We start from the raw sequence: 17,172 nt of genomic DNA, 5'->3' as shown, positions 1-17,172 counted from the left end.
ATGACCCTAAACACACACAAATACACACACATGCACTAAACCAGTGAAACTCCACCCTGCAACCAGTTCTAGATTTCAAAACATATGAGTCACAGGGCTGATTGTCTACACAACTCTGGATCAAATGCTAACCTCCTGGCCTTTATTTACACCCTAAGTATAGTGTTGGTAGCATGACTGCTTGATTGAGTTGTATGACTGACTGTGGAGGCAAGGTTTGTACTCTGGTTTAAAAAAACAAAACAAAAAAAAACCATACACACACAAGGTATACCTTCACTTATATTAAAGAAAAACGGACCCACTTTATGTTAAGTGGCCTTAACTACTATGTACTTACATTTTAATTAATAATTTAGTACAATGTACTTATTGTGTACATGTTTTTACATTGTACTTATATATATATATTAAAAAACGACATGTAATTACATCTGTATTTAATTTCTGTAATTACATTTATAATTACACTGTTGACCCATAATTTACACCTTAACCCACCCTTAAACTTACCCATACCTCCAACCCTCTCCCTAACCTTACCCCATCCCACCTCAATAGCAACAAAAGTGTTTTACAATACAATATGTACACAGTAAGTACATTGTACTTATTTTTTATGTAAGTACATAGTAGTTAAGGCCACCTAATATAAAGTGGGACCAGAAAAACATTTGATTTAGCATTTAACATTTGATTAGCTTTGATGACTGTTTTCCCACATCCCACGTTTGGAATGAAAATGGTGAAAAAAATTCCTGAGGTGCAGTCGTTCCACCTCTAACCCATTTCCTAAGACTCTAAAAGAGAAAAATAAGAGATTAACAAAGACTTACTTCATAGAAACTTAGAGATTGTACACTTAAAGGTAACTGTTATTACTATTATTTTTATTATCAGTAGTCATAGAAGTAATTCGAACAAGTAATTCGGGTATTTATTCAAGTTATTTCAAAACTCCCTGTAATATGTGCACATTTACACGACAATGTACTAAAAATGGAAAAGATTTTCCTTTATTTTCCTTTTATGAAATTTTTTGCATAGAGACCACAATGTTGTCAAAACAATCCTCGTTTGCACTGATCCGCAAAAACTATAAAAACGCTGCATTATCATGCCAGGCCAGGACTTGGTGATTTCACTTAATTCTTTCACTTTCCCTTAATTCACGTAATTCACATAATTCTGAATAAACTATGAAGATGTAAAGAAACATGATGTTTCTTTACATCGTCATAGTTTATTCAGAATTATTTTAAAAAGCTTGCACTTTGACCCATTTTCAAACATTTTCAGACCCCTAAAATGCTGTTCAAAATGCGTATGTGCCCTCTCCCAATTTTTGTTAAAAATGGTCATATAAACACCCCCAAAACAGCGTTTTATGTGTTCATAATGATACTTCTCAAAAGTACTATCCTTTCTCTTAAAAAAATAAAACACAGGAAATTTGTAATTATTGCTAAGATGTTGGGTTTTCATTACCTGTCTAATAACTCCCAGTCTTCACCCCCCCATTTGTCCTTGAATTCTCTCGTATTCATGCCTCCAATACGGGCCATGTCTGACTTGTAGATTCCCATCAGACCATAACCAGCAACCTCCCAGAGCCCTATGACAGAAATATTTTAACTCAAATAAAGTGTAGATTAGCATGAATATGCACCACCACGTACTAGTGCCTGCAAGGCAGGAAAAGTTAAAAGATAATAGATGATAATAGTAGATGATGGTTTGTCATTCTGAAGCTTCACTGTTTACATGACATGCCTCATGAAGGCAGTTATAGATTAAGTTTGCAAAGTCATGCAAAAAAGAAGTTAAAAAAAGATTGACATTAAAATTTCAAAATGACACCATCACTGTCAGTAGATTTTGTATACTAGTTTCTCTTCTGGCACAAGTTTCTATGATATTGTGGTTTCTAGATCTATGAGTCTAGATCTTTCACCTGTTTCATCATCATCAATCATGGGGAAATTGTAAGTCTGATCACTTAAAAAAAACTAAACAAAAAAACAATGAGATCTGATGAGCTTTGATGAACACTAAACAACAATGTAGACCAGTACCAGCTGGGGCTCTTGGGGAAGCACCACAATCCAGTCTCATCACAACTGGAGCATAGACCATCTTTCCCTCGACACAATGTTTTCGTATACTGTTTATTATATTCACAGGATAGTAGAGGTGCAGGTCACACAGGAACAAAATACTGTGCTCATCCTGTGAAGGAAGAACCAAAATGAAAACATCCAAAATCATCCGAAATGAATTTCATTCATCCAAAACAGTAGCTTCAATCATGAAGAGCTTTTATTGTTAAAATGATGTTACCTACTTCAACAAGATCTATTCCAGCCTGAAGGCCACCTGATCTTTGAAAATTACCATCCATCTTCTTAAATTTGTAACTGTATATTTGTGCATGTTGACGTCATTAGCCATATAATTGTGCACAGACAAACACACTCATATGTACAAAGAAAGTTGAAAGCAAAGTGTTTTACCTTGGTAATGCTGCTTTTTTGAGTCTTTTCTCAATATCTATATCAGAGCTGCTGTAGTCTATAATTATTACATTAAAGTTTTTGTCCCCAGTGGCTCTGTACACTTTTTCCATTTCCCTGATAAACTGTATGATCCATCTGGCCTGATCTTTCACTGTTGGAAGATAAATGAAGACATTTACAGGTGCTGGTCATATAATAGGAATATCATCAAAAAGTTGATTTCACTAATTCCATTCAAAAAGTGAAATGTGTATATTATATTAATTCATTACACGCAGACTGATATATTTCAAATGTTTATTTCTTTTCATTTTGATGATTATAACTGACAACTAAGGAAAATCCCAAATTGTGTGCCTCTCCTCTCTTCCTCCAGACTCTGGGAACCTGATTTCCAAAGGAAATGCAAAATTTACTTTCATCAGAGAACATAACTTTGGACCACTCAGCAGTCCAGTTCTTTTTGTCTTTAGCCTAGACGAGACGCTTCTGATGCTGTCTGTTGTTCAAGATTGGCTTGACACTAGGAATGCGACAGCTGAAACCCATTCATCTGAACATAGTGGTTCTTGAAGCACTGACCCCAGCTGCAGTCCACTCTTTGTGAATCTCCCCCACATTTTTGAATGGGTTTTGTTTCACAATCCTCTCCAAGGGTGCAGTTATCACTATTGCTTTTACACTTTTTTTCTACCACATCTTTTCCTTCCCTTCACCTCTCTAATAATGTGCTTGGACACAGAGCTCTGTAAACAGCCAGCCTCTTTTTCAATGACTTTTTGTGTCTTGCCCTCCTTGTGCAAGGTGCCAATGGTCATATTTTGGACAACCGTCAAACCATGAATGTGTAGCCTACAGAACTAGATTGAGAGACCATTTAAAGGCCTTTGCAGGTGTTTTGAGTTAATTAACTGATTAGAGTGAGGCACCAGATGTCTTCAATATTGAACCTTTTCACAATATTCAAATTTTAAATACTGAATTTGGGATTTTCCATAGTTGTCAGTTATACTCATTCAAATTAAAAGAAATTAATATTTGAAATATATCAGTCTGTGTGTAATGAATGAATTTCACTTTTTGAATAGAATTAGTGATAAAAAGACTTAGAAATGCAAGTTTTCAAAGTGACAGTCTATCATGTCACCAAAACTTCTATTGCATCACACCTCTGTTGGCTAGTTAGTAAGAGTAAGAGTAGTAGTAGTAAGAGTTTCGAGAAATGTTTTTGGAAACAAAATTTCACATATTCCACTTCATTTCAACCTTGAAAAGGCACTTAATTTACCCCTGCATATTGGTAACTTATGAAAACATATTAATATCTTAAAATGTGTAACCGCCTATCCAGTTACTTGGATATCTGTCTATTTTGCTAAAGCCATGTATTTGGTAGTTAATTTTGTTTTGAGTCTAAAGACATAAGTAGTTCCTAGTCAAATCTCGGAGTTGTCATTTTGTAATTTTAGTAATTACAACAAGACTTGAATGCAGCACAGTTAAAAGACAGATATTGATTTTTTTTCACCTGCCACAATAATATGAACAGCAGCAGATGGGTTCCAGCTGAATGCTTCTGGACTGCAGAGAACTGTTGGCTTCCTTGAATCCTCAGATGGTGCATAAACATAACGCGAAACAAGAACTTTCTGACCCTGTGGGCCCACAAGTTCAAGTTCCACCAGATAACGGCTGCCCACGTCATGGTCCTCACGCCTTACAATATTCACCACACGCAACAGGGAGTATCCACTGTGAAGAAAAAGACACCAAAAGCTATAATCTCAAAAGTACGTGTGCACACCATGCCTTCTTCTGTATTGCCTGTATTTTAACGGAACAAAGCCTCATTTTGTACACATACTATTGACAAAAGTAGGTTCAGCTGTCATGTCAATTTTGATATAAATTAATGTTGGAAAATCATCTCTAGAGAAACTCATAAACTAACCAGTAAAAGGTTTACCATTCTGAATATTTATTATTTGCTAAACAAAGAAAAGTTAAATTCTTGATAGAATATCGAAAGATATCTCCAAACCCTTTGAGGCTGAAGTTTTTTCAATGCCTAACTTCTTCCCTATATTTGTTTAATAATTGACAAGCAATTTTAAGTGAGAGGTAAGCACTGGACAAGATTACCGTGTCTCTTCTCTTGAATGCAGTGCTTTTAAAAAGGCTCTAACGATGGGCATGGCATGACTTTGGGACATCACAATGTTTCCAGTTGTTCTGCAGGAATCTGACACAACGGCAGTTTGCTTTGAAGCCACATTGAGGGGTTTCACATCAAAGACGCGCTGCCAGAAAGGACCTTCACCTATTTTTGATTTTGTAAAATATGTTAATGCACTGAATTTCTTGAGTCTTATTTTTGCACTATATTTAGCATATACATATAGTATACAAATGTAAAATTAAAGTATTTTTGAAGCGAGATATTAGCAAAGAACTTTCTTCATATCAAGAACCATTTTTTCACTGTATTGTAGGGTAATGTAAATGATATGGACTCAATCCATCTCAAATAATCACATTGCGCTTTACATTGTCAGGGGGTATCTCCTCATCCACCACCAGTGTACAACATCCACCTGGATGATGTGACGGCAGCAACAGTGCACCAGAACGCCCACCACACACCAGCTTACAGGTGGAGAGGAGACAGAGTGATGAAGCCAATTAACAGATATGGGGATTGTTAGGAGGCCATGATGGTCAGAGGCCAGGATGCCGAGGTCACACCTCTACTCTTTTGCGAAAGACATCCTGGGATTTTTAATGACCAGAGAAAGTCAGGACCTCGGTATAACGTCTCATCTAATTCAAAATTTCAAATGAAAAGTATTCATTAATTAAAATTTATATTTATTAATATTCATGTGAACAGTTTTTACAAGACAGTATTACCTGCAATGGCCTAAAACAATGGTTAAATAGCCATTTGACAATTAACAGCCTTGAGGCCTTAAGTGACATTAACCCAAAAAATTATTTTAGGAACAGAATCGTTCACAACAAACCTAGGATTTTATTTTTCCTATTGCTTCAAGCTGTGAAATAACATTTTACATTTAAATTTGTAAAATTTCTTTATTTCTAAGATTAATTGTAAAATAAGAGTTTTACCTGTATTTATCGTTTTTACATCAGGATCTTCAACCTCATTCAGATAAGAAGCAAGTCCTTTACTAAAAACATGTGTACAATACATGCATGCACAAGTAGCATTAGTTGCAAACAGGAAATACTGGTAAAACATGATTAATGATTATTAGAATACTGCATGCTTCATACTCTGCTTGAAATGATGGATCTTGTTTGTAGAAGCACATCTCATCATTGTTTGCATTGGTTTGTCTTGTGTAGTCATTTGGGTACACTGAAGAAAACTTAACCTACAAGAACAAGAGACCGAAGAAGAAAAATATATTCATTATTTTACTTAATAAAATAAATACGCACTGTAAAGTTGTTTATTGGTGATTCTTGGAAAATGTATGTGTTGTCTTTGTTTTATTTTGTGTTTCCCAGCCTTTAAATACTTACATTGAATTCAGACTGTAAAAAAAAAAAAAAAAACAAAGATTTCTTTTGCCAGGTAGCAATGGTTAACATTAGCATGCTAGCATAAGCTGTAATGTTAGCATGGTAATGCTAACACTCTCTTGGACATTTCTGTAATGTTAGTAATTGTTTACAGTATATTTCACCTTCTGGAGGCTGCGATTGTTCTCTAGAATCCTTCAACATCTATTTTGCAGACATAGTTATTATCGGGGCCAAACAATCAGCAGAAATCAGTAGTTGTAATCAAAACAGAAGTTGTTTGTCAGTATCATAGCTTAGACTTCACAGAAGTTTAAAATCGATAAACTCACCAAATATACACCCTCATATCGTCCAATTTGTTCTTTGAGTATGTAACTTGGACTGTAATGGCATTTGGGAAACAAATCTTTCAGGTTGGACTCATCTAGCATTTTGTCTGTTTAAACAGAGAGAACATGCTCGGTCTGTCTCAAAAAGAGATATGGCAAGAGTATTCTTAAAATTTCCTTTGAAAATGTTGATAATGCTGACATTTATAGATGTGATCCCGTGGGTCTTCTCTGATCATGTCTCCTGCAGGATGGGGTGACATGGGAATTGGCTGAAGGAGCCTATCATAACTTGCTTTTGTTTGGGGTATGTGATCAATATCTCCCATTTGTAGAGAAGATTCATCTGACAAAAGAAGCAAGTCTACATGTTATCACATGTTAAAGTCATAAAATTCAATATTGATACGCCTCTATGAAATATATCAACACAGACAAGATCTTATCCTTGTTAAAGCTGCAGTTGGTAACTTTTATAAAAATTTATTTTTTTACATATTTGTTAAACCTGTCATTATGTCCTGACAGTAGAATGTGAGACAGATAATCTGTGAAAAAATCAAGCTCCTCTGACTCCTCCCAGTGGTCCTATTGCCATTTGCAGTTACGGACCTCTCCCGGTAAAAAACAACCAATCAGAGCTGCAGTCCGTAACTTTGTTTGTGTTCAAAATGTAGAAAAATGTATATAATAAGCGAGTACACCATGAATCCATTTTCAAAACCGTGTTTTTAGCTTGTCCTGAATCACTAGGGTCCACCTATAATAAGTGTTTATATTCTTTATATTTTATATTCATAGACATAAACAGAGAGAAGTAGTTCCGGCTACGATGTTCTTCCGCAAGATGCAAGCAGTTCTGTTTATTAACCGCTAGAACGTCAAAAGTTACCGACTGCAGCTTTAAGACTGAATCCTTTCTGTTGCAACTATACATATAACACCTTAAAGATGTTATGCCTTACAAGTCTTAATAACATCACTTCAGCAACATCTGGCAAAACGTCCTCTTAGTGGGTTCATAATTTTGTCATTTTGGGACAATCATACCTCCATATAACGACAGAAACTCAGAGGTTATCACAGAAAAAGAGCCATTGTCACGGTTCAAACTCCACTGCAGAAAGGGGGGGAAATCTGATATTAATAAAATATAAAATTTTTGATTAATTGTTCAAGCTAAATTGTTTAATATGTACACATATACTGTAGTACATACAGCTATTTCCAGATGATCCATTCCTCTGTTCTGTTTGAAAAGGATTTCAAAAAAATATTTCATGTCTTTCACCAACCTAAGAAAGAGAGAGACCCTATATTATGGCATGAGACAGTTTTCCTTTTTTCGAGTATGCTTCCAAAAAAAAAAAAAAAAATAAATTCATAAAAAAATATTCATACAAGACATGTTTGGATATCTGGGATGCAAATTTCCAATACTCGCCTGGAGCAGTCCATTCATTTCCTGTCTGATTCAGAACAGAAACATGCCACAATCATAATCAAATAGATTACATTTTTCCTTTAACAAAATATCAAAGAGTATTTAAACATTTAAGTCACATTTAATGACTATATATAATTCTAGATTATATACTGTACCTACATTTAAAATTAAGTGGGAGAGTCTGTCCTCCAACAAAAAACGACCATATAGGTCATTTGTGCAAGCATTTATTACGACCTATATTTACGTTTTAAAGTTATAAAAAAATTATGACAGTATCGCGTTGCGTCTGTCTTCATGAAATGACGTATTACGTCATTACCAATCAAAACACACGTTTATTTAAATGCAATGTGTGGGCGTTTTACACCGATCTCACAGTATTTCCTACATATTTTACTACTGTAGGTGGCTTATTCGTTCGAATGACCACACCTAACCCCACCCCTAAACCTAACCCTCACAGAAATCATGCTAAATTATGATTTATCGAGCATATACATTTTTGTGCACGTCTGTTCCCTGGAATCAAACCCATGATAGCATGATTACATATCAAGGTATAACGCAATAATCTTCCAACTGAGCTACACAAAACGCAAATCAGAGTGCAAATAAAATAGTACAAAACATTAATATGAAAACGACCTTTTGCCGATAGGGGCGCAATTGTAGTATACGCTCTGATGGGTCGTATTTCAGGGATTTGGACAAACAACCTATACAAGGATATTGGTTGGAGGACAGGTTGAAGTGGGATCATTGAACAACTTTTTACCAACTTTAAACAAGATGTGGGTCTGGAATGACACGAGGGTGGGTAAATAAATACAGAATATTTTTTTTTATTTGTATTTTTATGAATTGACATAAATTGCATCATTTAAACTTGCATTCATGTGTGGTATGTTTACTTCCATTATAAACGGATCAACTTGAATCTCTAACAAACACATTCCATTCAGAATAGACATTACCTCACCAACATAGACAAGGCGTTGAAGGTTTTCTGGACTTTCATTTAAACTGAGCCAGAACTCTGAGTTATCATCAGAGGAAACAGCAAAAATATATTCATCTATAGGCAGAACAATATCAGTGCATTTGTTTACTGCCTCTACAAATGTTTAGTTGAATTCAATTATATAATAAAACTGATTTATTTTCATGCTGGACCCACCAGTTACTTCAGGATGGAGGTAGCCAAAGATTCTCAGACCGTAATTGATCCATTGAGGGGACACAGCAAGCCTGCTTACTGTAGTACGCACCTTAAGATAAACCCATGATATTATATTACACATGTGACTATAATTTATAATAGTACACAACTATATATGTAAAGAACTAACATTGGGAAATAGCGGATAGAGCAGGTTATTCTTAAGTTGATCAAGAGATCCACCGCAGCAGTCATCAAAAACGTGCATGTTCACTCGTCCCTGAGGAGGAAATAAAAATGCTCTAGGTTGACTTAAAGCCATGACAGAATACAATGGTTGCAACTGGGATGTTTTTGCATAAATGGAAAAGAGATTTTGCTTTTTAAAATGAATTTTCTAGACATTTTCTATCGAAAAAGTTAGATATTCTCTCCAGTATATTTGCTATAATATATATATATTTTTTGATTTAACAGAAATTGGGAGGGTTGATATATTGATTAAATTAACAACAAATTTTTTTTGTGATTCAATACATTTGAATGAAATTTAGGTTAAAAAATAAAGTATATCAAAGGGGTCATATGACGCGTGAAGTTCTTTGTGCGTAAACAACATATGTAAAGTTGCAAAGACTAAAGTCTCAAATCCAAGGAGATATTCTAGTTGCACTTAATTTTACAGTATGTGTACTAACATGTACTTATAGTGCACTTACAGTGTATTTATCTAAGAAAGTTCTGGTAATACAAGGTAACTAGATCAAGATGGCGCAAATCTCCGCTCTCTACCCAACAAAACAGACGAACTCCTTCTGATCTCTCGGACAAATAAGGATTTTTCTCACTCTGCTGCTCTGTGTTTCACAGAAACCTGGCTGAATGTCGCCATACCGAACAGCGCGCTCCATCTGCCGGGCTTTCAGCTGTTTAGAGCGGATCGCGAATCAGAATCAACGAGGAAATCGCGCGGCGGCGGGACATGCTTTTACATCAGTGAACGGTGGTGTACAGATGTAACTGTGCTAAAGAAGATGTGCTGTCCTGATCTAGAAATGCAGTTTGTCAACTGCAAGCCGTTCTATTCGCCGCAGGAGTTTCACTCATTCATTCTGGTCAGTGTTTACATCCCTCCTCAAGCGCATGTGAGCTCAGCTTTACAGAAACTCGCTGATCAGATTACAGAGACAGAACAACAACACCCGGACTCTGTTTTAATCATTCTTGGGGACTTTAATAAAGCCAATCTCTCCCGTGAACTGCCAAAATACAGACAGCATGTTACATGTCCCACCAGAGACAGTAATATATTGGATCACTGTTACACCACAATAAAGGATGCATATCACTTTGTTCCGAGAGCAGCTTTGGGGCTGTCTGATCACTGTCTGATTCATCTTATACTGTCCTACAAGCAAAAACTTAAATCTGCTAAACCTGTAGTAAGGACTGTGAAGAAATGGACCAGCGAAACAGAGCAGGATTTACAATCTTGTTTTGACCTCACTGATTGGAGTGTTTTTAAAGCTGCTACCACCCATCTGGACGAACTCACAGAGACCGTAACATCCTATATTAGTTTCTGAGAGGATATATGCATTCCTACCAGGACTTATTTAACATTCAACAATGATAAGCCATGGTTTACAGTAAAACTCAGACATCTTCGTCAGGCCAAAGAGGATGCCTACAGAAATGGGGACAGGGTCTTGTACAATCAGGCCAGGAACACACTGAACAAAGAGATTAGAGCGGCTAAAAAGACCTACGCTAAAAAGTTGGAAGACCAGTTTACTTCCAACAACTCAACTTCAGTGTGGAGATGTCTGAGAGCCATCACGAACTACAAGACACCATCCCCTTGCACTGAGGCTAATCAACGGCTTGCTAACGACCTGAATGAGTTTTATTGCAGATTTGAAACCCCCAACACCCATTCTGACCATCTCCATACACAACCATTAACACCTCCTGCAATCCCCCTCTCCATACCTCCTGCTCTTCAAATCTGTGAAGATGATGTGCGCCAGGTCTTCAAAAAGAACAAAAGAAGAAAAGCACCAGGACCAGATGGTGTTACACCAGCCTGTCTGAAAATCTGTGCTGACCAGCTGGCCCCCATCTTTTCACAGATCTTTAACAGATCCCTGGAGTTGTGTGAAGTGCCTTCCTGCTTCAAACGCTCCACCATCATCCCCATCCCAAAGAAACTCAAGATAATAGAACTTAACGACTACAGACCTGTGGCTCTAACGTCTGTCGTCATGAAATCGTTTGAAAAACTGGTTCTGGCTCATCTGAAGGACATCACTGGACCCTTATTGGACCCCCTGCAGTTTGCTTACCGAGCAAACAGGTCCGTGGATGATGTAATCAACATGGGATTGCACTTCATCCTGCAACATCTGGACAAAACAGGGACTTATGTGAGGATCCTATTTGTGGAATTTAGTTCGGCTTTCAACACCATCATCCCAACAGCCCTTCAGACCAAACTGACCCAGCTCTCTGTTCCTAGCTCTATCTGTCAGTGGATCACCAGCTTTCTGACAGATAGTCAACGGTTAGTGAGACTGGGGAAATTCACATCAAACAGCTGCTCCACCAACACTGGTGCCCCTCAGGGATGTGTTCTCTCCCCTCTGCTCTTTTCCCTGTACACCAACGACTGCACCTCTAAAGACCCCTCTGTCAAGCTCCTAAAGTTTGCAGACGACACTACAGTCATTGGCCTCATCCAGGACGGTGATGAGTCTGCTTACAGACAAGAGGTTGAGCAGCTGGCTGTCTGGTGCAGTCTTAACAGTTGGAGCTGAACACGCTCAAAACAGTGGAGATGATCGTGTACTTTAGGAGAAACCCCCCTGCACTTTCCCCACTCACTATCATGAACAGCACTGTGACTGCAGTGGAGTCATTCAGATTCCTGGGAACCACCATCTCTCAGGACCTGAAGTGGGACAATCACATTGCCTCCATTGTGAAAAAGGCCCAACAAAGGTTGTACTTCCTTCGCCAGCTGAGGAAGTTTAACCTGCCACAGGAGCTGCTGAAACAGTTCTACTCAGCCGTCATTGAGTCTGTACTGTGTACCTCAATAACTGTCTGGTTTGGTTCAGCAACAAAATCAGACATTAGAAGACTACAGAGAACTGTTCGGACTGCACATTCCTGCATCTCACTCAATTCTATTCCATTATCATTTATAGCACAATTGTTTATACACTTATTTATTTGCCAATTTGTAAATCTCTGTAAATACAGTAAAACCAATTTTATTTTTATTTTTTGTCTGTGTGTTGTTGTCTCTGTGTACTGGAAGCTTATGTCACTAAAACAAATTCCTTGTATGCGTAAGCATACTTTGCAATAAAGCTCTTTCTGATTCTTATTCTGAACTACATGGGGTAGGGTTAGGTTTAGGGATAGGTTCAGAGTTAGTACCTAGTTATTACATAGTTATTGTAATTACTATAATAAGAACATATATGTACATGAGGAACAGGACTGTAAAATAAAGTGCTACCGATATTCTTTATAAAAGTTAAAGGAGCACAGCATTTTTTTAAATAGGCTAATTTTCCAACTCCCCTAAAGTTGAGTTTTCGACCCCATTCAGCCGATCTCCTGTCTGGCGGTAGCACTTTTATTTTAGCATAGATCATTGAATCTGATTGACTGTTAGCATCTCAATCAAAAATGACCAAAGATTTTTTCATATTTTTCCTATTTAAAACTGGACTCTTCTGCATTTACATCGTGTATTAAGAACGATGGAAAATGAAAAGTTGTGATTTTCTATGCCGATATGGTTAGGAACTATACTCTCATCCTGGAGTAATAATCAAGGAACTTTGCTGCCCTACCTTGGTGGCAGCAGGCACAGTGATATTACGCAGCTCCTGAAAATAGTCCCCAGCAACTCTGCTATTGCTGCAGCTACACATGACTATTTTCAGGTGCTGCGTAATATCACTGCGCCTGCTGCACCCATATAACGGCAGCAAAGTGCCTAAAGCTAAAAGTGCTACCACCAGACCCGGAGATCAGCTGAATCGATTTGAAAACAGTAAAACTCAATTGTTTACTCTAGGGGAGTTGGAAAATGAGCCTTTTTAAAAAAAGTAGAGTGTTCCTTTAAGATTCATCCATGCGTCTGACTACGTCTACGTGACTACGTCTCGATGTGGGACGATTTGCATAACACCACCCAAATGTTCATACAATGAAAGAAGGTGTAACTTTTATTCTCGCTGTAGTATGGTTGTTGCCACCATGTTGTGGAGATGCTTTATTTCATTGTGAAAGCGAAACTACTTGGTTTGGCCTTCCAAAAGGGGACCATATTCGCTTCATTATGGCTAGAACTGATCCGTGCTGGTTGCTGATGAAAAAAAAGTAAATACACTTTGTGGATCGCCGGATTGGCTTTCACCATAAATTAAGTGGGTTGTCCTGTGTCTTTCTTTGAATTCCGCCGGCCGCACCGTTCTCTAACCCACTGGCTGTTCCTCACTCGAGCCCGCAGTGTGTGACACATTTTATGGAGGACTGTTTCCTGAACCTGCAAACTAGTCTACAATGGGTCTGTGCTCAAAGGCTGTTCTATTAAGTGAGGCAGTTCCAAATTTGCAAGGACAGTCTGGTGCTTCTGACTCACAGCCTATAGGTAAGTTTTATATTTAAAGAATTTGCCACTCATGATTCACAAGTGAGTTTTGAGCAGTGTAGAGTGGCGCTTGTTGTTTGACATTTCTCCGATCACAATGCCACTGGATGCAGCAAATGCCTCGTTTGTAATGGGTTTTATTGGTTTTGTCTCATTGTGCCGGGAGACGGCATCATGGTATGTAAAGGGACATAACATTTCCATCACACGCTTGAGGTATTCAGCCAATCACGACACACTGGATAGCTGGCCAATCAGCGTACACCTAGCTTTTCAGAGCGATGAGTTTGTAAAAATCAATAATGCAACAATGCAACATTAATGTTCAGTATGTGGAAAAGAATGTTTTTTTGAACCTTAAACACATTGCATTACACCAAATACACAAAATAATGTTCTTTTTTAGCAACGTCGTATGACCCCTTTAAAATTAAATAAATAATAAATTGTTTCATTTCAGCATTTCAGTTCAGTTATATTATTTTAATATATTATTAATACAATATTTAAATAAATAAATAAATAAATAAATAAATAAATAAATATATATATATATATATATATATATATATATATATATATATATATATATATATATATATATATTATTTTTTTGTATTTCTTTAAAGAAATCTTTCCATTTCTTCTTTAAATTCTCTTTAAATGTATTTTTCTTTAAGAAAGGTAATGTATTTTATAAAGAATACTGCAAGAATATTAAGGATTCTCTTTTCTCTCTCTTTTTAAATCACAATGCATTTAATAAATTTAATCTTATACACACCTTATATGTTTTGATTGGCTGTTGGTCATCAGCAATATTTTTCTAAGGACAGTCAAGGGAATAAAAAAAGTATTAAATAAATGTGAAATAAATGATCTTGTTTCTAATCTAAAACAATCTTACCTGGATCTCCTGTACATCAGGAGGCTCTTCGTCTAGAAATGATTCACTCTTCTCGATATCTTTGTTGATATTTGTTTTTGCAGGTCCTTGAGGAAGTAAAACTATACAAAGCCAAAATGTGGAAATGCAGATGCATTTGAATGGCTTACGTAATGAAATCACACATGCATTGGTGGCATTGTACTATGGCCCTACACCTAACCCTAACCCTTATAGGAAACTTTGTGCATTTTTACTTTATCAAAAAAAAAAAACAAAAAAAAACTCATTCTGTATGATTTATACATGTTTTAAAAAATGGGGACATGGGGTTATGTCCTGATAAGTCACCCTCTTAAGTCAAGAGCACACACACACACAAACACACACACCCACACACACACACACACACACACACACACACAAACACACACACATTCTATGGAAAAGTGATCATCTAAAATAGCTACAAAAAATCCTGATGCAAATAAACAAACAGACAAATAATTCATAACTAAAAAAATCATACTGTAGATCTGACATGTTATAACTGGCTAATTTAAACAAATCAATCTTATTCTTCAGTTTTGTGCTTGCAAAATGTTTCTAAATTATGTGACATCTTTGATCTAGATCTTGGGACTTGATATCCATTACATAAGAAAATTCCTGACTAGGAATATCAGACAATTAAAGTTTGAAGAAAGATTAAAAAGCATTAAACAGCAGCCCAAAATTAAAGAACATAATCCAGCCATTATAAATAAAGCTAACTTACCAGCAGGCAACATGTTTTTTTGTGCTCCCAAAGATATAAAAACATAAATCATTATACATATAACGAGTAGAAAAAATAAATACAACATCACCTTGCGGTGATGAAAAGTTCTCACAGTAAACATTCTGCTAGACTGTGAGCCCAGTATGATGTCTAGTATGTATTAGTCTAGGCTTTAGATACCATTGTCTCACACAAAAACCGGCTGAACAAGATAGGAGTACGTTTGTGTGGCGAGGTATAGTTAAATATCCTACAGACTCTACTCTAGAATCTCTCTCTCTACGTTTTGCACTAGATCTAAACCTGACCAGGGAGATCTTAACAGCTTGTTAAAAATGAAGAGAAAGGCTAGGAAAAAATTAATATAAAATATATAAAATGTCTTTTATTTGGAACTCAAGCAAGGTAAAATAAAAAACAATGATTTAGGGTGAAGATCATATGTTATGTGCTTCGATAATTCTTTTTACTTGTTCCCATCTTTGAAAGCTGAATTGAACAAGCCAATAAATATTATATAGTTATATAACTAAATTAAATATATAACTATCCATTATATATAATCAGTGTCTTTTTTGAGGTATGGTTATATTTCTGTCTATACAGTTTGCTGTCACACTTTAGTTTAGGGACCATTTCTCACTATTAACTAACTATAAACTATGCCTTTTGCCTCAGTTTGATGGTTATTAATAGTCTGCTCTCAACACTTTAGTTTTCTAAGAGAAACATTTTGGTCGTAATAAAATGAGGCAGGAGGAAAAAGTATATTTCAGTGCTTTGCAAGAGAATGTGAATATTTTAGGGGAACACCATCATTTTATGAGAGTATGTAATAGTTTTGTCAGCAAATGCAATTTGAAATACAATTGTATTGGTGGAAATTCCACCATGTCCATCCATGTCCCCTTAAGGGCTCTGTACTTTTGGATGGACATCAGTACAAATTTTGTTAATTTATTAAATAAATTAACTCAAAATTATTTTAAAACCTTTTAGTCCCCAGTACCAACTTTTTGTTTAATCTTTGTGGATCCATTAAAAGTAACACTAAGGATGGTAATGTTAACTATAACTATAAAGTTTTAATTTTGAGAAAATCAGTTACAATGATAACATCTCAGGTTATATATGTAACCATGGTTCCCTGAGGGAATGAAATGCAGCTTGAGTTCCTGAAAGGGAACTACACAGAGGAATGATAGTTAGAATCAATATCAGAATGATTTTTTAAAAACAATGAATGATTACATTTTTTCACAGCCAATCCAAATCCACCCAGTCTTGCATAACCAGGCCTTCAGATTTATGGAAGAAGACTGTATGTTTACTGTATGTTCATGATGTCGTTGTAACGAATCACAGTTCGCTTTGTTTAGTGTCATGTTTAGGGGCATGAAAATGTAAACTCAGTGCGTCCCTGTAGGTTCAGATGATGCATGTTTTATAATAAAACATCTATTAAGAGGTTTCAGACGACAGAATTTTGCCCAGATGTGACCAAGAAATGCCCAAGAAAAGGATTTTGGGAGGCACTGGACTTGGGTTCTTCCAATCCAATTCTTTGCAATCAAACTTGGAGGGAGGATAGTTTCAGGATCCTCAGAGGACTTGTTGGATGAGTGGATTCTTAACAGAGCATCTGCCTTTGCATTCTTGGAACCTGGACTAGGATATTTGTAAGTCAAATTAAATCAAGAAGAGTGCCCAACAGGCCTGGCGAGGATTGAGATGTTTAGCTCCAAACAAGAAACTGCTAGACTTAACTTTCAGAAAAAGGCGGGACATGGATGGAATCTCGGGGCCAAAAAGTTTGATTTCGATATCCAC

The 17,172-nt window shown here is 36.4% G+C and overlaps 1 protein-coding gene across 1 annotated transcript; it reads right to left on the bottom strand.

Annotated features, from left to right (window-relative positions):
* Positions 1-646: 646 nt before the first annotated feature.
* b4galnt3a (beta-1,4-N-acetyl-galactosaminyl transferase 3a) lies at positions 647-15,500 on the bottom strand. The gene is made up of 20 exons (XM_026210494.1): positions 15,340-15,500; positions 14,583-14,683; positions 14,460-14,501; positions 9,197-9,286; positions 9,025-9,115; positions 8,822-8,922; positions 7,799-7,866; positions 7,617-7,692; positions 7,448-7,514; positions 6,600-6,743; positions 6,398-6,504; positions 5,814-5,914; positions 5,646-5,707; positions 4,659-4,836; positions 4,045-4,268; positions 2,514-2,667; positions 2,345-2,417; positions 2,076-2,229; positions 1,489-1,615; positions 647-800 (listed from the first exon to the last, which is right to left on the bottom strand). Exons 1-20 carry the CDS (start codon positions 15,461-15,463, stop codon positions 698-700), a joined length of 2,187 nt encoding a protein of 728 aa, XP_026066279.1. The 5' UTR covers positions 15,464-15,500; the 3' UTR covers positions 647-697.
* Between the last annotated feature and the right edge of the window lie 1,672 nt (positions 15,501-17,172).

The sequence above is a fragment of the Carassius auratus genome, chromosome 29 (genome assembly GCF_003368295.1).
Source record: "Carassius auratus strain Wakin chromosome 29, ASM336829v1, whole genome shotgun sequence".
Taxonomy (NCBI): Eukaryota; Metazoa; Chordata; class Actinopteri; order Cypriniformes; family Cyprinidae; genus Carassius; species Carassius auratus.
Note: the sequence above shows the minus strand (reverse complement) of the source record. Positions and strands in the feature narration are given on the sequence as shown.

Excerpts from the sequence above, each read along its gene's own strand:
- b4galnt3a (XM_026210494.1), bottom strand. The coding sequence starts at position 15,463 with ATGTTTACTGTGAGAACTTTTCATCACCGCAAGGTGATGTTGTATTTA. Across the intron at positions 5,915-6,397 it reads GATATGAGGGTGTATATTTG|GTTAAGTTTTCTTCAGTGTA; the intron begins GTGAGTTTATCG and ends TTGTTCTTGTAG. Across the intron at positions 1,616-2,075 it reads TTCCCCAAGAGCCCCAGCTG|GGCTCTGGGAGGTTGCTGGT; the intron begins GTACTGGTCTAC and ends TTTCTGTCATAG.